Source organism: Syngnathus acus, chromosome 12, assembly GCF_901709675.1.
Source record: "Syngnathus acus chromosome 12, fSynAcu1.2, whole genome shotgun sequence".
Lineage (NCBI taxonomy): Eukaryota > Metazoa > Chordata > Actinopteri > Syngnathiformes > Syngnathidae > Syngnathus > Syngnathus acus.
Window position 1 is genome coordinate 12,022,587 of NC_051097.1, and position 21,593 is coordinate 12,044,179.

The window sequence follows — 21,593 nt, forward strand, 5'->3', positions numbered from 1 at the left end:
ATACCGAGTCAATACAGAGACAATGTTTAGGTTCCATTATTTATTTATTTTTTAATGCTATTTTAACTTGCCTGCTTTGCTTTCCATTGGCCTTGTTCTTCCAATCAGAGAGGAAAAATTGCATCCTCTGCTTGCAGCTACTTGGCCTGCAGGTAACTTCAAGCCACTGTACACAATAATAAGTAGACGCAGACACTTATAAACATGTACTAAAAACGATTGCTCGAAGAACCCATGAGAAATCAGAAATAATTGTAACTGGTCGATAGCAGCTGTTCGAAATCCTTGCGACTATCGATTTGATCGAGGATCGATTAGCGCAGTCTTGGCGTGCGAGAGCCAGAGCGAGCTCAGAAACAAGATGGCGGCCCGAGTATCCGAGTCGAAAAGTGAAAAGTTGGGCGAAAAGTTGGACTAGCGCAGCGTTTGAATGCCGGCGTGGCATGTAGCCGCCGCCGCTCCGGGCGCCTTCCGTTCACACGTTGACCTCTCGTCGCTAAACTTGACGTCGACGTGCCTTGCGCTAACCGCACTTTGATGCTTTTTCGGGAGCACACAAGGTAAGAACAAACAGCATGCTCTTAGCTTAGCTTGCCTTGGCTTAGTTTAGCTTGGCCTAGCTTAGCTTCGCCGATCTTAACGTCGTTTAGCATTAGCATAGTTGCGCGCACCAAATGCATTGTGTCACACTTGTGTAGGGATGCGCACGCTGAAGACGCGTTTCGACGGCGTGATGCGCTGCTTGTCGCTCGCAGCGCAGCTAGCAGCTAGTAGCCCGTCTGCTAATGCGTCTGGCGCTCCTCCTCTTGTTGTTTACTGCTCCACAATACGGTGGAGCCGCTCTCTCTCTCTCTCTCTCTCTCTCTCTCTCTCTCTCTCATCCTAGTGCAAGCACGGCTCAAGGTTTCTCATTGTCAAGTTTTTACTGGCGGAGGTTTTGCCGAGGAAAGTGTGGAGGGAGGATGGTGTTGTCGTGACTTAAGCGATTGTATTGCTTAGGATTTGCTTCGTGTCAGCTTATGTATGTGCGGAAGTCCCAGTTTGGTTGTATAGCTGTTGACAATCAAGACATTCTCTTCTTTTCGATTCGATCTAGTAGGGGGAGCGGCAGTGAGCTGTCAACGACCAACTGTTTGCGTTGGGCCACCAAGCAACACGGCCGCAAGCCCACAACATGCAGTGCTTGCTTGTGTCCACAATTTGTACTCGGAAGGAAGCGATGGGCTTGCTCCATCAGACAGAGGTCACTTGCTGGATTGTTTTTGCAGCACAGTCTGCAAACCTGCACCTTTTTGTGATTGACTACAAAGTTGTTTGCAGTGTCAGCCCTCTTTTGTTTGTGGGAGGGAAATGCTTCTTGGTGTAATTGCCACACTTGTTCCAAAGCAAATTAGAACCGGCATCAGACCAATAGCGGGGCTCGCCGTCATCCCTTTTCACCATCTTTGACTTGTCACTCGCAAAGCATGGTGGGAGGGCGCGCGATGGGGTGGGGGGCATCCCTCTCACTTCCTCCCTCCCTCCCTCGCTCGCTGGCTCGCTCCCTCCCTCCCTCTCTTCCTCTCCCTCCCTCCCTCCCTCTCTCCCTCCCTCCTCCGGGCGAGCGCGGCTCCCGATTGGCTGACGCTGGGCCCGGCTGACGCGTGTGTCAGACGCGGCGGAGGAGCCGATGGAGGCGACAGCGATGGGGTGAGCTGCCATTTTCTCTCTTTATTCGCCTTCTCGTGCCCGACATCTGCTTCGGGTTGCGCTTTGTTCCAAGTCGAGCTTTGCCGGCCGGATGTGAGAGGAGGGGGCTTGGGGGAGGGCGACGGCAGATATCGAGGGGGGGGGGGGTGTCAGCCTCCCGTCATTGTCTCCGCTCTGTCGGTGTTGTGCGAGCCTCACTAAGCCAGCACAGAGGGGGGGTAGATGGAGGGAAAGAAAATGGCTGACCGCCAATGACAACCAGGAGGAGACGGAGGACGCGAGTTGCCTCATTTGATGCAGTCGTCGTCCCAAGCGATCTAAAATGGATGCTCGTGATTCGGATGTGAAGACTGCTGCCACCTTGTCGGGCGCGCTGAAACGCAGACGCCGGCAGCCATAGTTCACGTCGTCGCTCCTCTTTGCGGCCCCGTCGTTCCTTGCGTTCCGGGCTCTTTGCTGCGCGCCTACGCTCAAGTGGACAAATATCCGATGCAGGTGCCGCCCTGACGACCTCGGTGTCACGTGCACGCTCCCAGAGAACGTGCGCCCGTCGTCGCCATTGCGTGCTGGCAGAATTGCCGACGCCACGACGCGCTCGTCACGGCGGCCGCCTCTCGGCCGAGCGCTCTTTGCCATCTTTTTCTTGACGATGTCATCGCGGGTTAGGTCAGAGGCCAGCGGGACAAGATGTCGGCAGGGGCGTCGTACGACCAGCTGCTGAGGCAGGTGGAGGTGCTGAAGATGGAGAACTCCAACCTACGACAGGAGCTGCAGGACAACTCCAACCACCTCACCAAACTGGAGACTGAGGCGTCCAACATGAAGGTGCGTGTCGCCGCCGGGCGGGGCCGGGCCCGCCTCCACCAGGGTGTTCCTAGCCGTCGCCCTTCCAAAGTCTCAAATGGAAAAAGAAAGCCTTTGTTGCCACTTGACCGGGGCGGGTGCTCTGTAAGCGTTTGCTAATCGGTCAGCAATCGGCCCCGCCCCCAGGTCGGTGTAGCAAGCCAACTTGGCTCTGACGACAAATGGTCTTTCTGTGAACCAGGAAGCGCTGAAGCAGCTTCAGGGCAGCGTGGAAGACGACTCGGAGGAGGCGCCGGGATCCCAGCTGGAGCTCGTGGTCAGGCTGAAAGGTGAATGGCGGGCAGGCACGCACGCAAAGCACCCTTGAAAGTGGCACGTTTTCTCTCTCGACAATCTGCGGCCGCAGCAAGAGAAGGGTCGCGGCGCCGTCAAGCCACGTGGCCAAAGAGGCCTCTTCTGGCAGCAGACGCACGCGGTTAGCAAATGTCCTCGCCTTTGTGTTTGCCCAGATATGAGCTTGGACCCCGGCGGCTTCAAAGCCAGGCCGAGGCCTCCCGCGCCGTCTGGCGTGGCGGTGGCGCGGAGAGGGCCGTCGGCGTCCAGAGACGGCGGCCACCACGAGCGCTGCCTGGAGGAGCTGGAGAAGGAGAGGTGGGCAGCGGTCGGCCAGCGCTTTAGCAATTCTCTCTGATTGGCTGCGGCCGCTTGCTCTGCAGAGCTCTCCTATTGGCCGAGCTGGAGAAGGAGGAGAAGGAGAAAGGCTGGTACTACGCTCAACTTCTCAATCTGACCGAGAGGATTGACAGTTTGCCTCTCAGTGAAAATGTAAGCGCCCCCTTTCAAATTGGATTGAGGCGGCTGGCTGGCTGGCTGGCTGGCTGGCTGGCTGGCTGGCTGGCTGGCTGGCGGCCGGCCGTCCCGCCCGGCCGGCCGGCTGGCCCGCCTGCCCGCCCGCCCGCTCGCCCGACTGCCCCCAAAAAGCCACCGGCCCATCTTCACGACGTACGTTGCTATGTTTCCAGTTCACGCTGCAGACGGACATGAGTCGTCGTCAGCTGGAGTTTGAGGCTCGCCAGATCCACGCCGCCATGGAAGAGCAGCTGGGGTCCCGTCAGGAGATGGAGAAGCGAGCCGAGGTGCGTCGCTCGCCTCCTCTTGTGTGCCTTGTTTGGCCGGCCCTCAACCTGTGCCCGCCCCTGCGCGCGCGCTTGCAGGCTCGCGCTGCTCGCATCCACCAGATCGAAAAGGACATCGGCAAGCTAGGCGCTCGACCGCAGGTGCTCAGCTTGTGTCTTGTCTCGAAGGTGGCTCCGAAGTTGCTCATCTGCAGTTGCTCATCTGCAGTTGATCTGCTGCTGCCGCCGCCGCTGTGTGTGTGTTTGTGTGCGCGTGTGCAGGTGGAAGACACCCGTGGTTCCAACGAAGGCGGCGGCGCTCTGGCGGTCTCCCAGGTCAGTTAAAAAGAGGCTGACTTGCAAACGGTACGTTCCCAGCTAGCGTTGACGTGTTGGCCGTCGGTCCGCAGACCGCCGCTTCTCGATCGGAGCGTGAGCCGGCCAACGAGACGGCCTACTCTGTGCCCCGGCGAATCACCAGCCACCTGGGAACAAAGGTGAGCCAGCTCCTGGACCGCCTGCCCGCCCACCGCCAAGGCTGACAACGCGTGTCCCCCGCAGGTGGAGATGGTGTACAGCCTTCTGTCCATGCTGGGAACGCACGACAAGGACGACATGTCCCGCACGCTGCTGGCCATGTCCAGCTCGCAGGACTCCTGCATCGCCATGCGACAGTCGGGCTGCCTGCCGCTGCTCATCCAACTGCTGCACGGCAATGACAAGGACTCGCTGTTGCTAGGTAGCGGCGGCCACAAGTTGCTCAGCCGCCCGCAGGCGCTGGCAGCCGCCGGCAGCCGCCGGCAGCCGCCGCCGCCGCCTAGGCCGCCGCCGCCTGAGCCGCCGCCGCCTGAGCCGCCGGACCTCTCCTTTTGTTGCCTAGGTAACTCGCGCGGCAGCAAGGAGGCCCGCGCCCGTGCCTCGGCCGCGCTGCACAACATTGTGCACAGTCAGCCGGACGACAAGCGGGGCCGGCGGGAGATCCGCGTGCTCCACCTGCTGGAGCAGGTGCGCCATTACTGCGAGGCCTGCTGGAGCTGGCAGGAGAACCACGAGAGGGGCGCGGAGCAGGAGGACAACCCCGGTGAGTGAGTGAGCGAGCAGCTGGCCGCCGCCGCCGCCGCCGCCATGGCCCCGTCTCATCTGCCGTTCCTCACCGTGCACGGCAGTGCCCTCGCCCGTCGACCATCAGATCTGTCCCGCTGTCTGCGTCCTCATGAAACTCTCTTTCGACGAGGAGCATCGGCACGCCATGAACGAGCTTGGTGAGCGAGCAAAAGTCCCTGCAAAGATGACTGTGATTAGGGAGGGTGGAAGGTCTCAAGGTGGGCAAGGCGGGCCGCAATTAGCCAATGACTGAAAAGTTGAAATAAGTGCTAGCTGCGGTGTCATGAGAAATCCCACAGCGCAGCGCTAGCTAACGTGTATGCGGTGACGCTCAGGTGGCCTGCAGGCGGTGGCCGAGCTGCTGCAGGTGGACTGCGAGATGTTGGACCTGAGCAGAGACCACTACAGCGTCACGCTGCGCCGCTACGCCGGAATGTCGCTCACCAACCTGACCTTTGGAGACGTGGCCAATAAGGTCGGGCAGCCGCGCTGCACCGTGCTGCGCCGCGCCCGTAACTCGGCTCGCCGCAGGCGTCTTGAGTCATCTCGAGTCCCTCGCCCTTTGTGCCCTCCAGGCCACGCTGTGCTCCATGAAGGGCTGCATGCGCGCCATGGTCAAGCAGCTCAAGTCTGAGAGTGAAGACCTGCAGCAGGTGATGGCCAGCGTGCTGAGGAACTTATCGTGGCGAGCGGACGTCAACAGCAAGCAGACGCTGCGCGAGGTGGGCAGTGTGCGGGCGCTGGTGGGGTGCGCCCTGGACGTCCAGAAGGTGAGTCATGGTGCTGGCCACCAGCCGCTGAGCGTGCGTGCGTGCGTGCGTGCGTGCGTGCGTGCGTGCGTCCGTCCGTCCGTCCGTCCGTCCATCCATCCATCCATCCAACCAACCAACCAACCAACCAACCAACCACCCGGGCAGGAGTCCACGCTCAAGTCGGTCCTGAGCGCGCTCTGGAACCTGTCGGCGCACTGCACGGAGAACAAGGCCGACATCTGCTCGGTGGACGGCGCGCTGGCCTTCCTGGTGGGGACGTTGACGCACCGCAGTCACACCAACACCTTGGCCATCATCGAGAGCGGAGGCGGCATCCTGAGGAACGTCTCCAGCCTCATCGCCACCAACGAGGCGTACAGGTGAGTTGGCTCGGCCCGCCGCCGGCTGACCCTATTTATCGATGGATGGATGTATCTGCTCGCAGACGCATCCTGCGGGAGCACGGCTGCCTGCCCACGTTGCTGCAGCACCTCAAATCGCACAGCCTGACCATCGTGTCCAACGCCTGCGGAACCCTGTGGAACCTTTCGGCGCGCGACGCCAAGGATCAGGAGGCCCTGTGGGAGCTGGGTGCCGTGGGAATGCTGCGCAACCTCATCCATTCCCGCCACAAGATGATCGCCATGGGCAGCGCCGCCGCCCTGCGAAACCTGATGGCCAACCGCCCGGCTCGTTACAAGGACGCCAGTGTGCTTTCGCCGGGCGCCGGGGCGCCTTCGCTGCACGCCCGCAAGCAGAAGGCGCTCTTCAAGGAGCTGGACGCTCAGCAGCTCTCCGAGACCTTTGACAACATCGACAACCTCAGCCCCAAGGCGGCGCACGGGAAGGCGCACGGGAAGGCGCGGGACTGCGGCGGCGGTGCCGGCGGAGGAGCCAACGCCACCCGCTCCTACGCCAACACGCCGGTTCTGTCCAGTCCAAAAAATGCCGACGGCTGCAAGCCCAGCGCGGACGAGTCGGCGGCGTACGCGCGGCCCGTCTTCGCCGCCAGCGTGCGAGCGTCCAGCGACAGCATCAACAGCGTAACCAGCGCCGACGGCTACGGCAACCGCGGCAAAACCAAACCGTCCTCGGAACCGCTCTACTCCTCGGACGACAGCGGCGGCGCCGGCAGGTGCTGCGTCTACAGGAAGTACCCGGCCGACCTGGCTCACAAGATTCGCAGCGTCAACCATATGGCGGACGACGACGGTGCCGAGGTGGACACGCCCATCAACTACAGCCTCAAGTACTCGGACGAGCAGCTCAATTCCGGAAGGCAGAGTCCCAGCCACCGTGGCAGGACCGAGACGGACCGGCGTGACGAGCAGGCCGGCGCCACGAGGATCAGGAGCGACGGCGCCAACGCTCGGGTGCCGCCGGCGCAGCCCGCCCGCTACGCCGTCCCGCCGGCCTCCCGCTATGGCAGCGGCGACCCCGCCGCGCCCGAGCAGCCCATCGACTACAGCCTGAAATACGGCGGCGGCGGCGACGTTTCCCGCAAGCCTCCCTTCCAGGTTGTAGACGCCCCGGCCCCCGATAGCGCCCCCTCTGCACCGTGCCCCCCGCCTCACCTGCAGCCCAAGGGTCATCAAGAGTCGACGCAGACCTACTGTGTTGAGGACACGCCCATTTGCTTCTCTGGCGGAAGCTCGCTGTCGTCGTTGTCGCCCGAGGAAGAGGAGGAGGACGCCGACGCGGCGAGGAAGAGGCGAGCGGCCGGGGACGAGCAGCGACAGCGCAAAGAAGTGGAGAGCCAGACGGCCGTTGTCCCCGCTCCGGCGGCGCGAGGACGGCGCGCCCACCACCCTCACCATCACCACCACCATGCCCATCAGCATCAGCCGGCGTTGGGCGCCCGCACCCCAAAGAGTCCGCCGGAACAGCAGTACGCTCAGGAAACGCCGCTCATGTTCAGTCGCTGCACGTCGGTCAGCTCGCTGGACAGCTTCTCCACTTCGTCCATCGCCAGCTCCGTGCGCTCCAGCGAGCCGTGCAGCGGCATGCCCAGCGGCGTGGTCAGCCCCAGCGACCTGCCCGACAGTCCCGGCCAAACCATGCCCCCCAGCCGCGCCAAGACGCCGCCACCGCCGCAGACGGTGCCGCCGCCGCCGCCTTCCGCCATGACTGCAGGGGAGCAGAAGGCCGCCAAGAAGGAGGCGGAGGAGAGCGCCGCCGATGTCCTGCTGCACTTTGCTACCGAGAGCACGCCGCACGGCTTCTCCTACGCTTCCAGTCTGAGCGCGCTCAGTATGGACGAGCCCTTCATCACAGCCGACGTGAAGCGGGACGGCGGCCGGGACCAAAGCCAGAACGGCGGCCGGGTCCCGGGCAAGGAGGAAGCGGCATCTCAGCGAGTGCTCCAAGAGTCCGACGACGACGGTGACGGCGACGACGACGACGACGACACTCAGATCCTGGAGGCGTGCATCATCATGGCCATGCCCAAGTCGTCACGGAAACCAAAGAAGCAGCAACAGCAAGGCAAAGGCGCCCAGCTCCCGGTCTACAAGCTCCTCCCCTCACAGAAGAAGGAGCCGCCAAGCGAGGAGGTTCCCCGTGTCTACTGTGTGGAGGGAACGCCGCTCAACTTTTCCACCGCGACGTCGCTCAGCGACCTCACCATCGACTCGCCGCCCAACGAGGAGGCCAATCCCGCCGCTGCGCCCCCCTCCTCCTCCTCCTCGCAAGCACACCGCGCCGGACTTCCAGAGGGCGACAACGGCGACGACATTCTCGCCGAGTGCATCAGCGCCGCCATGCCCAAAGCCAAACCCCGGAAGCCCGTTCGAGCATCCTCCAGCGGCGGCGAGCCGGCCCCTCCGGCCCCGCCCCTTTTCATTCCCCAGCAGCACAAGAACCCCACAGGACGTCCCTCGTCGGCCGCTGCGCCGCTAAAGCCGACCTCGCCGGTCAAGCCCACCCAGCGGGCGGCTAAAGTCAAGCCGGGCTTCGCTTTCGACTCGCCGCATCGCTACACCCCCATCGAGGGCACGCCCTGCTGCTTCTCCCGCAACGACTCGCTGAGCTCGCTCGATTTTGACGACGACGAGAAGGACGAAGAGCGGAAGCGGGACGAGGACGGCAAACGGGATGAGGTCCGCAAACGGCGCGAGCGGGACAAAAAGACGGCGGCGGTGGCGGCCTTCCCTCCGAGTAAAGCCGGCGGCGCCAACCCGCCCGCCTCGGATGAAAAGCAGAAGTTTGCCATGGAGGACACGCCCGTCTGCTTCTCCAGGAACTCTTCTCTCAGTTCGCTGAGCGACATCGACCAGGAGAACAACAACAATGAGTTTGCGGCCCCCCGGCGGCGGCCGCCGCAGCGGCTGAACGAGCAACAGGGCGGCAGCGCAGAGCCCGCGCAGGTGCCCGTTAAAGCGCCGCCGCCGCGCCTGTGCGCCTACACGCCCAAAGCCTTCCACGTGGAGGATACGCCCGTCTGCTTTTCCAGGAACTCCTCGCTCAGCTCGCTCAGCATTGATTCTGAAGACGACCTCCTGCAGGAGTGCATCAGCTCGGCCATGCCCAAGAAGAAGAAGAAGAGTGCCGCCGCCAGTGCCCCTGCCACGCCGCTTCCTGCGGCCAAAGCGGAGGAACATATGCTGGCTGAGGAGGAGCCCTTGGATGTACCGCAGAGCCCCGCCTCCCCGGACTCCGAGTCCTTCGACTGGAAAGCCATTCAAGAAGGTGCCAACTCTGTCGTCAGCAGCCTCAACGCCGCCGCCTCATCGCCGTCCCGCCAAGGCTCATCCGACTCTGATTCTGTGCTCTCCCTCAAATCGGTGGGTTCGCCGTTCCGCCTGCCGCCGCCCGCCAGCAGCGCCCCCGACCGGCAGGCCGAGTCCAAGCCGGGCGCCAGGGTGGTCAAACCGTCTGCCGAGGACAAAAAGAAGGGCCAAGAAGACCAGCCGAAGGCGGCGGTGAGGGGTGGCAAGAAGGTTTATCGGAGCCCCATCACCGGCAAGCCCAGGGCCGAGCTGGCGGGTCGGGGGAGGAGCAAACCCAGAGCGGCCGCCAAGGCGCCAGGGAGCGGCGACTCGTCTCGGGATTCCACGCCGTCGCGTTCCTCTCATAGAGGAGGGAGACCCTCGCAGCTGCCGCGCACAGCGTCGCCTGCCGCCACCGCCAAACCTGGCGCCGCGGCCAGTCAGGTCGGCCGCAACAATGTCTCAAAGAAGGAGAAGGCGGAAGTGGAGAAACCCGCCCTCGTCCGCCAGTCCACGTTCATCAAGGAGGTGCCCAGTCCCACGCTCAAGAGGAAGCTGGAAGAGTCCGCCGCCGCCGCCACGTCTCGCAGACAGGATGCCGTCCGCTCGCAATCGGAGAGTCCGTCGCGTCCCCAGGACAGCGCGGCCGAGTCGTCATCGCACTTGGGTCGTACGGGAACCTGGAAGCGGCAGAGCAAACATTCGAGCTCGTTGCCTCGCGTGGGCACCTGGAAGCGAACCGGAAGTTCCTCTTCGGTCCTCTCTGCCTCGTCCGAGTCGAGCGAGAAGGCCCGAAGCGAGGAGGAGCCTGGTGTCCGATCCACAGGAACGTGGCAGCGGGCCAAGAGCGCCGGCGCGGGGGAAACCTCGGACTCCGCCGGCCAGGCCGCCGACTCGGAGGAAGTGTGGGTACGCCTGGAAGATTGTCCCGTCAACAACCCGCGCTCGGCGTCCTCGTGCTCGGCGCGCTCTCCCAATGCCCCGCCTGTCATTCCAGGCCTTGTCCCTTCCAAAATCTCCTCCTCCTCCTCCTCCTCCTTGTCCACCTCCTCCACCAACCTGAACTTACGGCGCAGCTGCGACAGCTTGGACGACAAGCCGGCGGCGGCACCGGAGCGCCTTCAGCAGCGCCTTCAGCAGCAGCAGCAGCAGCAGCAGCGCAGTGGTGCCGTGGCCGCCAGGGTCAGCCCCTTTAACTACACGCCCAGTCCCAGGAAGAGCAACCCTGACTCGGCTGCCTCCACATCACCCTCTGCTGCCACATCCAGCGCACCTGCACCTGCCAGGCCCTCGCTTATCCCTACCCCCGTCACCAAAAAGCGGGAGCCCAAGGGTGGCGAAGGAGGCTGTGCTGGCGGCGGCGAACACGGCTCCTATATTGTCACGTCGGTATGAAAGGCCCCTCCGTTTCAGAAAGCTCAATCAGGCTGTCATCTTTTTCTACCACTTAGGATGTGTAGCGCTTAGCTCGTCTTCCCGCATGCCCACCCAACCCCAAAAGAAGACGCCGTTCCCTTGAGACGATTCCGTTCGTGTGGACGCTGTGGATGTTTTCACTGACAAACACTGTAACGCCTAACTTATTAATTTAAATGTTTTTGGCGACATAACGCAAGAATAAAAGTCAACGTTTTAGCTCAACACTTTTGTCGTGTATCCTGGGACTGCCAAGTCCCCCCATCATTATAGATTTGTTACATTATAAAATGCTCGTGTTTTTGTCCCAACGCTATGAAACGTTAGCGCAACACTTTCACGTCAAGATTTAAATGGATTTAGTGTTGCAACCGACGGTATTAAAATGAAACCATGTCGCAGTTAAAGAAGAGACCAAGTATCTGGAACAGTAGGTGGCGGTAATGCCCTGTTAGATGGCCAACCGCCGGACAATCCAAAAAGAAGAAGAAGCTAAGCGGAGCAAACTCAAGGTAATCCCTCTCCCCCCTCCCCTCCCCCTTGCGCATGCGTAAACCGGGGAGAGCAAACCTAATGGAAACGACTTCCGAGACAAAACACCCACGGGTTTTAAATGCACTTGTGGTGACATTTGCTCGTTTATTTACAGAACTATTACACTTACTCAACAATATGTGATTACCCGTGGTCACTGTGCTATTGTTTGTGGCAGAATCCATGTTGGTTTAGTAATCTTTTATTTCGAAATACATTCGGAAGTGGTCGTTGTTTGGGAAAAGCGCAACGCCGCTTCGCTGGACTCATCCATTTTCCTGGAAAAAAATCATTTTCCATTTGACTCTTTGCTACCCTCGACCGTCTTCAAATGACATTCGAGACAATTCGGGGAGTTTGCTGAGCTGCCAGGATCGAAAAAGGTACATTTTTTTAGAGCTTTGTCAAATGCAAATGGGAGTGAGACAGCCGCAGCTTCTCGCGCGACGCCTTGTTGCTTTCTGTGCTACAAACGTGCGCGCGCGCGCGTTCACCCGCTCCTGCGTTGTTTATAATGCGTAATTAAGGAACAAAAGCGCTTTGAGCACATGCTTCTGAACTATGTTCGTTTCAGTGCTACTCGGATTGAGTTTAGCGGGGCCCAGGTCTCGCGAGAAGTCTACGCCATGTTTCGCGTCAAATATGACGTCACCGGTTTAACCCCCCCACCACCCCCACCTCTCTATTGCATGTAGTCATGCTGGCCCTTCCCCCGCCGGGAGTGACGCCTCCTGCACCCCCATCAGCTGACAACAATGTCTACGGAGCCCCGCAAGCGCGTAAGTGTGTGAGCCAAAATGAGAACGTTTTCAGTCAGCGTGGCAGAAACAGTCACACACACTTCAACGGTCTCAAAACAGCTTTTGCCTGTCGAAACACACGTTGCTCTGATTGATTAGACAAGAGTACGTGAAATGAACACACTCGTGCACTGATTGCATCCATTTGTAGAAGATTTCTGCCCAACAGTCTTAGAGAACGTGCACATGCGGGACGGGACCCGTGACTGAGTGCAAAAAGCACTCGTGCGGGTGTTGCCTGTAGACCAATTGACCAACGTAGATTGAATGAAAATTGCGTGGGCTCTTGCAGTCGCTCCTCGGGGTCGTCAGCGGCGGCAACCCGGCCCTCGGCCCAGCTGTCCTTGCGCGGCGCTCTTGCCCCGCCTCCTGGCCACCCACAGGATGGAAGTGCGGCGTCTCCTGCGAGGGGCGCTGGCGTCGTTGGCCCGGCGAGTGGACGCTTTGGAGCGAACGGCTGGCGGCGGCGGCGGCAGGAGGAAGAGCCCCGAGAGACGCGCCGTGCCGCGAGTTGACTGTCGCAGAGGTAATGCTTCCAGAGGGCCCCGTCGAAGCAATCGAGCGGGTCAGGATGGTGCCATAGCGGCGCCCGCCGGTGTACATACACGCGTCGCCCGCCGCATTACCGTGGTTGTGTTGGGAATCCATGCTTTGGCGTTTGCGCCTTTTCTTCTTCTTCTTCTTCTTCTCCTTGTCTTTAGGGCCGGCACCATTCCCCAGGCCGCCGTCCTCTTCCGTCGCCCCGGAGAGCTCGCCGCTTTGTCCCAGGGAGGGCGAGAGCCGAGTGGAGGGGAGGGGCATCAAGAGGAGGAGGAACCACAGAGGAGGAGAGGGGGACCGGCGTCTCGGGAGGTTCGTAGGCCGGTTGGCCGTCCGCCTGGCGGGAGACGGAGCTCCTGACCGGGCCACCCTCACGCTCCTCAACTTGGAGCCCAGAAGTCCGGAGCAAGGTGGCCAATCGCTCAAGGGTGTCAGCCTGGTTTTGGGCCGCAACGGTTACAGGTGGGAATGGGAGCTGGCCACACTTTTGGACCCATTTGGCTGAAATGAAGGGCTGAAAGCGACGCTTGGGTCCTCGCAGCTTCTGTCCTTTTGACTTGCTGCGATCCGCCAGCGGACGATGGCCGGCCTGGCCGGCCTGCCGCCGCTCTTCCGGCTCGACGATGCCGCCCCCTCTGTTGCCCTGCTCGGCCGCCTCCCTGCTACGTCTGTCTGCGACGGCCCTGGCGACGCTCGGGGGCGGGACCCACTGGAATCTCTGGCGGCCCCTGAGCGACTGGACGGCCCCACCCAGTCTCGCCGTCGATCACTGGTTGGTTGGTTGGTTGGTCGGTCGGTCGGTCGGTCGGTCGGTTGATCGTTTGATTGTTTGTGTTCGCCACCTTAACGGGCGCTTTCCTTTTTTTTTTGTTGGCAGTTACATCCAAGAAGCTGACCTCAGGTCGGTACAAATATCTTTTGGTGTTCATTTGCAACCTTTGGTCTCATCACGCCATGTGACGTGACCGCAGGGCGCCAGAAGCAGACAGAAGAGCCAATTCCCGGAAGCGCCTCCTCGCCCCGCCTCTTCCTCCTTGCGCCGAGGCGGTCGCGTCGCCTCCGCTCCCGGTCGCCCAGTCGGCAAGTGGCTGCAAGCAGGTGTGGCAGTGCGCATCTGTCCGGCCCATAATGTCCAGCTGCCCAACTTCACCTCACACTTTGGGATTTTTGCTAGTGTTTTGTCCATTTCATTTTGTTGGTGTTGTCCTACCACCAATGGCAACAGTCACTTTGGCGAGTGTTTGAAAGCAAAAGAGCAGCGCAGGTTGACGTCTACGTCTCTCGTCAGAAAGCCGGACGCGTCTCGCGGATCCGGATCCGCCGAGCGGCGCCGCGAGAGATCCCGCTCACGCCCATGGGCCTGCCCAAGGTCAAAAGGTGAGCGAGAAGGTCGCCGCCGCCGGGGACGACGCAGGCCTCATGCTGGCCTTTTGTCTGCCTTTGAGGTTGAATAAGAAGGAGTTCAGCGTGGAGGAGATTTACACCAACAAGAACTACAAATGTCCCGCCAACAACAGGTAGGTAAAGCGGCGAGGGAGGGCCGCCATTCCCCCGCTGCCACCTTCTCTGCTCTGCAGGACTCTGGAGACCATCTTTGAGGAGCCTCGGGAGAAGGACGGAGCCTTGCTCCTCATTGGCCAGCAGAGGCGGCGCAGGCTCCTCCTCTTTCCGGACTTCACTCAACCCAGAAAGAGGAAACGAGCGCAAGGTAGCGCAATCTGCCGCAACCTGCCGCAACCTGCCGCAACCTGCCGCAACCTGCCGTATCAATTTTGTTTGCAGGTGTTGGACTTCCCGTCGCGGTGCCCAGAAAACGCGTCGTACGGCGTCAGTACCGCGCGGGGCGCAGCGTCGACGACCAGTCGGACCTGGACGTGATGCTGGTGCAGAGACTGAGCGCGCTGGAAGACTTCCTGACTGCTCAGGGTTTGGACGTGTGAGCGCACTTCCTGTGGAAAAGTTGTTAAAGTGAAACGTGTATATTTTTGGAATGAATAAAGTTTGCTCAAGTGGTCTCAAACTCGCAAACTTGCTTCTCTCAGAAATCTCCATCAGATTGAAGAAAAGATGGGGACCCGTGCAGACCAAGAAATGGACTGGTCGATGTCAAGTTCAGAGCACATTTTGACAAAGAATGGACTGGACCAGTCACGAGTCAATACAAAACGGTGTGGTCGACCGCTGCTATTTGTGGAGGGGGGTGGCGATTTAAAGGGGGGGGCAACAATGAATACTGGTTTCCCGAATCAACGGGGACGGGGGGAAATGCGGTGTGACGAATCCGCGCGTCCCAAATCGACAAATTGACTGTGCTGCGCTTAGTTGGCATTGTTCTTCATTTGAACAGCAGGGGGTGGTGTTGCGCCAAATAGCACCCAAATAAGCGTCGTGGAAGAAATCGTCGTGACTTCAATAGACCTACGCTTTCCAGAAAGAAAACTCTTGTGTTTTGAAATCAATCCATTTTTATCCCTCCCGGAGTCCACAGATGACCGGACGCGCATTTCCTCTCCATGACTGCGCGCGTGAGTTTCTGATTGCCGCCAGCGACGCGTTTAAAATAGTCCAAAAGGTTCTTCTCTTGTCTTTCGACTGCATTCTGATGCTAGTCGAACAAACCAGGAGCCAAAACTCCGAACAACGTCGCGTACTTTGAGCACTTCTACATGTTGCAAAAAAAAAAAAAAGGAACATTGGCTCACTTCAGCTCAAGATCACGTGGCGTGAGCGTCCACGAGATAAGCACGAGATCTGCGCTTCTCCTAAGACCGCATGGTGACCGATGGCGGGCGAGCGAGCGAGCGGTTCAGGGCATTTCTCTAGAAATGTTGTGAAAGTCATCTTTTAGGAAACGGCGACTTCAAGGAAGAGTTTTGCACAATTTCGTCTATTCTTTTCAAATATTGTGGCAAATGATTGCCATGGCCCAATGGAAGCCATATTTGAAAGAGAGGCCAATCATTCCGATTGCCTGGCTGGCAGTTGTGCTTGCATTGGAGAACCTCTGCGTGACCAAGTGCGCGTGCTCTAGGTGTGCGTCTTGTACTTTGCTGAGAGCGCCGAGCTCAGCGGCCTGCGTGAGGAGCCCTTACAAGTGGACACGCCAATCAGCAGTCGGGACCTTTGGACTCACTTGCTAGGACAACACCCCAGGTTGGAGCCGAGCGCAGCCGAGCGGAGCGGAATGGGGGCCTCATGCGTCTGATGTGCGTGCGTGCGCGCGCACAGGTTGCGGGCCTTGCAGGGGCACGTTGTGTTGGCCGTGCGCCATCAGTACGTCGCCGTCGACGACCGGGAGCCGCTGACGCTGCGAGACGGAGACGAGATCGCCGTGGTGCCGCCGCTGAGCGGAGGATGAGCAGCCCATCGCCGCCCATCGTGAGCTTCTTAGAACCCTTCATTGCGCAATAAGAATCGCAACATGCTAGCATGGCGTAAGGACACTCATTGTCTTTGCGTCGCAACGTTGCTGACAATGAACATGGACACCATCGTAAGAGCCTCTGAGCGCCGCCTCCCTTCCCCTCCTCACAGAGGGCACGTCCGCAACAATGCTATCTGACAAACGTTTGCCGCCACAATCATAGTCCATAAGCTAACCGTGGTAACAATGGCGCCCTAATTGTCTCCCTCCTCTCATCCGCCATCTTCCCTGGCAAGGCGGCGGCAGCAGCAGAGGCGGCGCGGGACATCTTCCAGCTGAGCCGCCATCGGCTGTCCGTCGACAATGTGGTGGCAGCCGTCGCCAGCGTCTCCTGCGGCGCCATTTCTCTCTTCGTAGGTACTGGTGCCATCGCTTGCTCCCTGCCGAGGCCCGGGATAAGATGCGGCGTCCCTCGTCGCAGGTACCACGCGCCAGGACCGGTCGGACGGCGGGAAGGTGATCGGTCTGGAGTACGAGGCGTACGAGTCCATGGTCCGGTCGGAGCTGGCCGAGCTGTGCCAGCGCCTGCGGGCGCGTTGGCCCGACCTCGTGCACATCTGCGTGCACCATCGCCTCGGGTCGCACCAACGCCGCAACTCCGGGCCGCCGCGAACGCTCCGCTCTTAACCCGGCGCTCTGCTCCGCTCCTTCCTCCCTCAGGTGGGTGGCTGTGGGAGAGGCCAGCGTGGTGGCAGCCGTCTCGTCTCCGCACCGCCGCCAAGGCCAGCAGGCCCTCGCTAACCTGCTGGACGGCCTGAAGGCCAACGTGCCCGTGTGGAAGAAGGTCAGGATGGCTCTGCCTGCTGGTTGGCCGGCCGGCCGACTCGACCCGTCTGGTCACCCGAGCTCACCTCTCGCCCGCTCCGCAGGAAGTGTACGAGGATCGCGGGAGCAGCTGGAAGGAAAACGCCGAGTGTGCCTGGGCCAGTTGCCACGGCAGCCACACCGCTTCCACACCCATGGATCAATAAAGAAGGCAAACTTGTCATTCTGGCGGCCAATCACTTGTTTGTCCACATAAGTCCGTTGTCATACAGATTGGGACATTGCCCTGTGACCAGTCGCCGCCCCCTGTGTCCATGTGCAGCTGTTTGTCAAATCACATTGAGTCGCAAACGCCAGCCAGCGTGTCATCATGAGAGAAAAGTGAAATCACGCGTCGGAGGAGTGAAAGGCGAGCGAGAGAGATTTTCTTCGTCCTCCCCGCCAAGCCTCCGTTTAGTTTTTTTCTTTCTTTTTAGTTAGTTTGTTTGTTTCCGGCGGGCGAGGACGAAGGTGTCAGCGTGACGTCGCGAGACGTGACGCTCGCTCAGCCGGGTTGCGGATTGACCCTGACCGGAAGCGCTCATCAACTCCGCCCCCTCCCCGCCCACGCAGGTCAGCTGATCAACTGCGGGTCTGCTGACTGTCAAGCGGCTTCGGCTCGGCCGCGCGCGGTGGGACTGAGAGCGGTCCCCGGCGGACGGAGTCCTCGTCTCGTCTGTCTTCCTGCTCGGATCTCCGGACTGGCCGCTTGGTGTCGAGTGGATTTCAAGACTGGATCTGTCGGCCGAATCTTTGACCTCAGTCTCCAGCTGCGCTCGCTCGGCGCACCTTTGCCCGGGGCGGGACCCCACTCCTCGTTTCCCTCCTCCTGCTCCCGGCGGCCGGCTGGCCCGGCCGTCCATCCACACGCCCGTCCGGCGTGCCTCCCTCCCCGCCTTCTGCGTATCACCATGGGTCTGGCGGAGGTCGCCATGCAGGGCCTTGCCGTGTTCGGCTTGCTGCTGTTCGTCGTGCTGTGGCTCATGCACTTCATGTCCATCATTTACGTGTGAGTTCGCCACGCTCTGCCTTCGCTTACCTTACCTTACCTTACCTTACCTTACCTTACCTTAGCCTAGCCTAGCCTGGCTTACGTTAGCCTACTCTATGTTAGCTTAGCCGAGCCCAGCCCACCGCGGGCAGGCCGGCCGGCACCGCTAGCTAACTTAAATCCCGCTGGTCTGGCTGGAAGTGCTCCGACCTTGTGTTTTCATTTTAGATATTGGATAAAACGGACATTAAAAAAAAGTGTCATTATGTTTGGGGCTGGGCGTAGGGTAGCTAGCCGGTCGGTCAGCGCCGGCCGACGGAGATTTTTTTTTCATCCTATACCGAGTGAATATTTTGGACATCGGCGTTGCTGAAGCCGACCTAAATGCTTTGCTTACTTTCTATAAAGCCTTAAACTACTCTAAAGTAGGGTAGCCCAACCGAACCGCGTTAAGCTACATTGAATAGCCAAACGGCAGGCAGGTACATTTATTAGTAAACATCTTGTACCCATTTTGTATGGTGCGAGGGGGACAAATGACTTTTGGCTTGGTCAGCCATTCATCGCTCGCTCGCTGGCTCACTCTCAAAACAACGGAACTGTGGCTTTTCACCTGATCTTTTTAAAAATTCTTTGAGTCCTGGCGAAAACAATCGGCAGACCAATGGATAAGTAGACAGGCCTTTGCCGTCCTCCAAACGACCTCTGACCCCGTCCGTCCTTCTGTTGTCAGGCGCCTGCGTCTGCACAAGAAGAGGCCGGAGGTGCAGCCGCCGGCAGGCGTGTCCCTGCTCAAGCCGCTCAAGGGCGTGGACGCTAACCTCATCTCCAACCTGGAGACCTTCTTCACCATGGACTACCCCAAGGTAGCTGACCCCCCCCAACCTCTGGAACCGTGTGCGTACACGCATGTTGTAATCTCGCGTGTGTGCGTGCAGTACGAGGTGCTGATGTGCGTTCAGGACCAGGACGACCCCGCCGTGGACGTATGCAAGAAGCTGCTGGGCAAATATCCCAACGTGGACGCTCGCCTCTTCATCGGTAACCACTTGCGACGCCCTCACATTGAAACGCTCTCTTGCCTGTGTGCGGCCCGCTCTGTCTGCGGTCTGCGTCTTAATGGGCGGCCCTTCCAGGCCCTCGGTACTGAGCAATTTGAGGCCATCTAACTGGGCCAACTAAGTCTCCATCTTGGCCCAAATGTGGACCTGACCCAACGCCTGTCTCTGGCAGGGGGCAAGAAAGTGGGCATCAACCCCAAGATCAACAACTTGATGCCAGGCTACGAGAGCGCCAAGTACGGCCTGGTGTGGATCTGCGACAGCGGCATCCGAGGTCGTCCGGCGCCACCTTGACCCTGCGCCGTCTGAGCTGCGGCCCCGTGCTAACGCCAATGCTAACTGTGTGTGACTGCAGTGAAAGCTGACACCCTGACCGATCTGACCAATCAGATGACCGAGAAGGTGGGCCTGGTGCACGGCCTGCCGTATGTCGCCGACCGCCAGGGCTTCGCCGCCACCCTGGAGCAGGTGAGGCTCGCCAGCGGGACGCCCAGTTAGCTTGAGAAGGCGCATCAGCACCGCGCTAACTCCCGTGAGGCTGACTAGCGGAGCGGCCCGAGATCGCCTAACGAGAGGCAAACTGGTCGGCAGGTCTACTTCGGGACGTCGCACCCTCGCTCGTACATTTCGGCCAACGTGATGGGCATCAAGTGCGTGACGGGCATGTCGTGTCTGATGCGCAAGGATGTCCTGGACCAGGCCGGCGGACTGGTGGCTTTTGCGCAGTACATCGCTGAAGATTACTTCATGGCCAAGGCCATCGCCGACAGGTACGCGCACACGCTCGGGCTCTTTTTTTCATGCACTACCACACTGACTGGCTTTCTGTCACACACACACAAACGCCCCCGCTCACTCACACTCTTACACACACACACACACACACACACACACACACACACAAAACGAGAATGTACGCAGGCCGGCATCTCCAGCAGCAACGCTGTTAAGCGTTTTGCGTTGGAATCGGGTGCGTGTCGGCTACACAAGTTAACGCGGCGCTTGCGGGCGGGGCCCCGGCCCGATTGGTCTTGCGCAGAGGCTGGAAGTTCTCCATGGCGACGCAGGTGGCCTTGCAGAATTCGGGCTCCTACTCCATCGGCCAGTTCCAGTCACGCTTGATCAGGTGAACGCCGTGAGCATCATGACCATGCGGAGGCGCTCTAACTTCCTCCCTTGGTCCATGGCAGGTGGACCAAGCTGCGCATCAACATGCTTCCGGGCACCGTGCTGGAACCCGTCTCCGAGTGCTTCCTGGCCAGCCTCATTATTGGCTGGGCCGCGCATCACCTTTTCAGGTTTTGTCTGCCGGCCGCCAGACCGAGCCGGCGCTCTGTCGCACTCCGCTGGTCATTCAAATGTTGTTTGTGTCCGCTTGTGTAGATGGGACATGATGGTGTTCTTCATGTGTCATTGTTTGGCGTGGTTCATCGCCGACTACGTCCAACTGACCGGAGTTCAGGTGCGTACCCGATGAGTCCGCCTCGCCGAAGCTATTTGTCATTCATCGTGTTTTGACGGGCGGGCAGGGCGGGCCGCCGAGCTTCTCCAAGCTGGACTTTGCCGTGGCGTGGTTCATCCGCGAGTCCATGGCGGTGCAGATCTTCCTGTCGGCACTTTGGGATCCCACCATCAGCTGGCGGACCGGCCGGTACCGGCTCCGATGCGGCGGCACGGCCGAGGAGATCCTGGACGTGTAGCTGCTGTCGCGGAGACCCCTGCGTGTTTCTTTCTTTGTTTGTTTGTTTGGAGACTATTTATGTTCCTTTTGGTGCTAATGTTAGCAAAGAAGCAGTGGCACAAGAGTGTGGCCCTGCCCTGCCCGGCCAACCCGCCCGCCCGCCCACGGTACTCCCCGCTTTCCGTGGAAACGCTGAACAACGTGAAGGGACAAGACGCCACCCGAGCGGTCAGATCAGGAGGCGGCGCTGTCAGCCGTCTTTTTGTATTTGTCTTTTCTTTGTAACTAAACTATTCCGACGGCGTTACGCTCGTGTGAGGAGCGCCGCACGCAGTGTTATGTGTCGTATCATTTCATGTCGACTAACTCGCGTGTACGTGTGTCAGTGTAGAGCAGAGTGGGGCGGCCCCCCCCCCCCCCCCCCCCCCCCCCCCGAAGCGCTGCTGAGTGGCCGCCGCCGCCGCTTGACTGCAAACTCGCACGGGGGTTCGAATGCGCTAGCCGCTGCGGCTGGAGAGCGATACGTCGCGAATCCAGCCAGCCAGTGCACAGATGGAAAAACAATTGGAGCACAAGGTGACGGGCAATTGGTTTAGAATAGGGATGTCCAAACTACTGCTCCGGGACCATTGACAACCTGCCTGCCATCTATTGTGCAGTGTCAACTGGAAGCGCTTATCCAGCAGTTTCTCCAATTAACTTGAGATGCGTCATTACTTACTTGCTTGATTGAGTTTAGCCTTTGGAATAAACTATTGCCCATGAATTTTAAAGTGGCACTTGCATCCTTCCATTTTGACGTATGTGGAACAGGTCGAGGGGAGCGCTGGTCGAGCGTCACAGAGAGTTAGCCTTATCAAATAGCAGAGACAACAGGGTATGGCCTGATGGCGTCACTCTTGAACGTGCCAGGCTGTCTGTCGTCCAATGAGACGTTTCACATCTCAGCTTATCGACCAATCACACTGCACAATTGAATTGTCACGTCAACAATAAAGTTTTTTCTTTAAAAAGGACCCTCACTGCGTGTACGCGTGACATTTGCTAACATGATTGTGCGACCCACCACACAGAATGGCCGCAGCTCAGCTCAAAGTGCGTCTTTTCCCTTTGTTTGATTCCCTTTTGGATGCGCGTTCGTGAACGTGTGCGACGTCTCAACGAATCGTGG

At 59.8% G+C, this 21,593-nt stretch overlaps 4 protein-coding genes across 8 annotated transcripts; all 4 read left to right on the forward strand.

The window, feature by feature from the left end:
* The first annotated feature begins 337 nt into the window (after positions 1–337).
* On the forward strand, positions 338–10,812 carry apc (APC regulator of WNT signaling pathway). 4 transcript variants are annotated; one of them, XM_037266699.1, is made up of 16 exons: positions 338–560; positions 2,356–2,514; positions 2,735–2,822; positions 3,003–3,144; positions 3,210–3,318; positions 3,516–3,629; positions 3,708–3,770; positions 3,891–3,944; positions 4,019–4,105; positions 4,170–4,411; positions 4,448–4,689; positions 4,775–4,870; positions 5,048–5,187; positions 5,288–5,482; positions 5,630–5,844; positions 5,910–10,812. In XM_037266699.1, exons 2-16 carry the CDS (start codon positions 2,377–2,379, stop codon positions 10,564–10,566), a joined length of 6,582 nt encoding a protein of 2,193 aa, XP_037122594.1. In that variant the 5' UTR covers positions 338–560; positions 2,356–2,376; the 3' UTR covers positions 10,567–10,812. The 4 variants fall into 4 exon arrangements, with proteins under 4 accessions (XP_037122594.1, XP_037122591.1, XP_037122593.1 ...); XM_037266696.1 differs by having other exon boundaries at positions 3,708–3,944; XM_037266698.1 differs by having other exon boundaries at positions 3,708–3,944; positions 4,170–4,347; positions 4,489–4,689.
* Positions 10,813–11,130: 318 nt separating this feature from the next.
* Positions 11,131–14,475, forward strand: wu:fi75a02 (protein PRR14L). Of its 2 annotated transcripts, XM_037266740.1 has the most exons (11): positions 11,131–11,504; positions 11,817–11,900; positions 12,214–12,447; positions 12,623–12,923; positions 13,003–13,233; positions 13,339–13,362; positions 13,433–13,559; positions 13,750–13,838; positions 13,907–13,978; positions 14,039–14,169; positions 14,244–14,475. In XM_037266740.1, the coding sequence occupies exons 2-11, from the start codon at positions 11,819–11,821 to the stop codon at positions 14,399–14,401; spliced, it is 1,449 nt and encodes a 482-aa protein (XP_037122635.1). In that variant the 5' UTR covers positions 11,131–11,504; positions 11,817–11,818; the 3' UTR covers positions 14,402–14,475. The 2 variants fall into 2 exon arrangements, with proteins under 2 accessions (XP_037122635.1, XP_037122636.1); XM_037266741.1 differs by lacking the exon at positions 13,339–13,362 and having other exon boundaries at positions 11,131–11,503; positions 11,815–11,900.
* A 513-nt stretch (positions 14,476–14,988) lies between these two features.
* Positions 14,989–16,873, forward strand: LOC119131927 (molybdopterin synthase catalytic subunit). The gene is made up of 7 exons (XM_037266778.1): positions 14,989–15,103; positions 15,493–15,614; positions 15,690–15,839; positions 16,122–16,242; positions 16,307–16,463; positions 16,546–16,669; positions 16,755–16,873. Exons 3-7 carry the CDS (start codon positions 15,816–15,818, stop codon positions 16,854–16,856), a joined length of 528 nt encoding a protein of 175 aa, XP_037122673.1. The 5' UTR covers positions 14,989–15,103; positions 15,493–15,614; positions 15,690–15,815; the 3' UTR covers positions 16,857–16,873.
* Positions 16,874–17,005: 132 nt separating this feature from the next.
* ugcg (UDP-glucose ceramide glucosyltransferase) lies at positions 17,006–21,188 on the forward strand. Its single transcript, XM_037266747.1, has 10 exons — positions 17,006–17,698; positions 18,414–18,546; positions 18,619–18,721; positions 18,914–19,015; positions 19,097–19,209; positions 19,333–19,511; positions 19,781–19,867; positions 19,932–20,039; positions 20,125–20,203; positions 20,271–21,188. The coding sequence occupies exons 1-10, from the start codon at positions 17,601–17,603 to the stop codon at positions 20,439–20,441; spliced, it is 1,173 nt and encodes a 390-aa protein (XP_037122642.1). The 5' UTR covers positions 17,006–17,600; the 3' UTR covers positions 20,442–21,188.
* The last annotated feature ends 405 nt before the right edge of the window (positions 21,189–21,593 follow it).

Excerpts from the sequence above, each read along its gene's own strand:
- apc (XM_037266696.1), top strand. The coding sequence starts at position 2,377 with ATGTCGGCAGGGGCGTCGTACGACCAGCTGCTGAGGCAGGTGGAGGTG. Across the intron at positions 5,188-5,287 it reads TTGGAGACGTGGCCAATAAG|GCCACGCTGTGCTCCATGAA; the intron begins GTCGGGCAGCCG and ends TGTGCCCTCCAG. Across the intron at positions 5,483-5,629 it reads GCGCCCTGGACGTCCAGAAG|GAGTCCACGCTCAAGTCGGT; the intron begins GTGAGTCATGGT and ends CCACCCGGGCAG.
- wu:fi75a02 (XM_037266740.1), top strand. The coding sequence starts at position 11,819 with ATGCTGGCCCTTCCCCCGCCGGGAGTGACGCCTCCTGCACCCCCATCA. Across the intron at positions 13,363-13,432 it reads ATCCAAGAAGCTGACCTCAG|GGCGCCAGAAGCAGACAGAA; the intron begins GTCGGTACAAAT and ends ACGTGACCGCAG. Across the intron at positions 13,560-13,749 it reads CGGCAAGTGGCTGCAAGCAG|AAAGCCGGACGCGTCTCGCG; the intron begins GTGTGGCAGTGC and ends GTCTCTCGTCAG.
- LOC119131927 (XM_037266778.1), top strand. The coding sequence starts at position 15,816 with ATGAGCAGCCCATCGCCGCCCATC. Across the intron at positions 16,243-16,306 it reads CGCCATTTCTCTCTTCGTAG|GTACCACGCGCCAGGACCGG; the intron begins GTACTGGTGCCA and ends CCCTCGTCGCAG. Across the intron at positions 16,464-16,545 it reads TGCGTGCACCATCGCCTCGG|GTGGGTGGCTGTGGGAGAGG; the intron begins GTCGCACCAACG and ends TTCCTCCCTCAG.
- ugcg (XM_037266747.1), top strand. The coding sequence starts at position 17,601 with ATGGGTCTGGCGGAGGTCGCCATGCAGGGCCTTGCCGTGTTCGGCTTG. Across the intron at positions 19,016-19,096 it reads CTGCGACAGCGGCATCCGAG|TGAAAGCTGACACCCTGACC; the intron begins GTCGTCCGGCGC and ends GTGTGACTGCAG. Across the intron at positions 19,512-19,780 it reads GCCAAGGCCATCGCCGACAG|AGGCTGGAAGTTCTCCATGG; the intron begins GTACGCGCACAC and ends GGTCTTGCGCAG.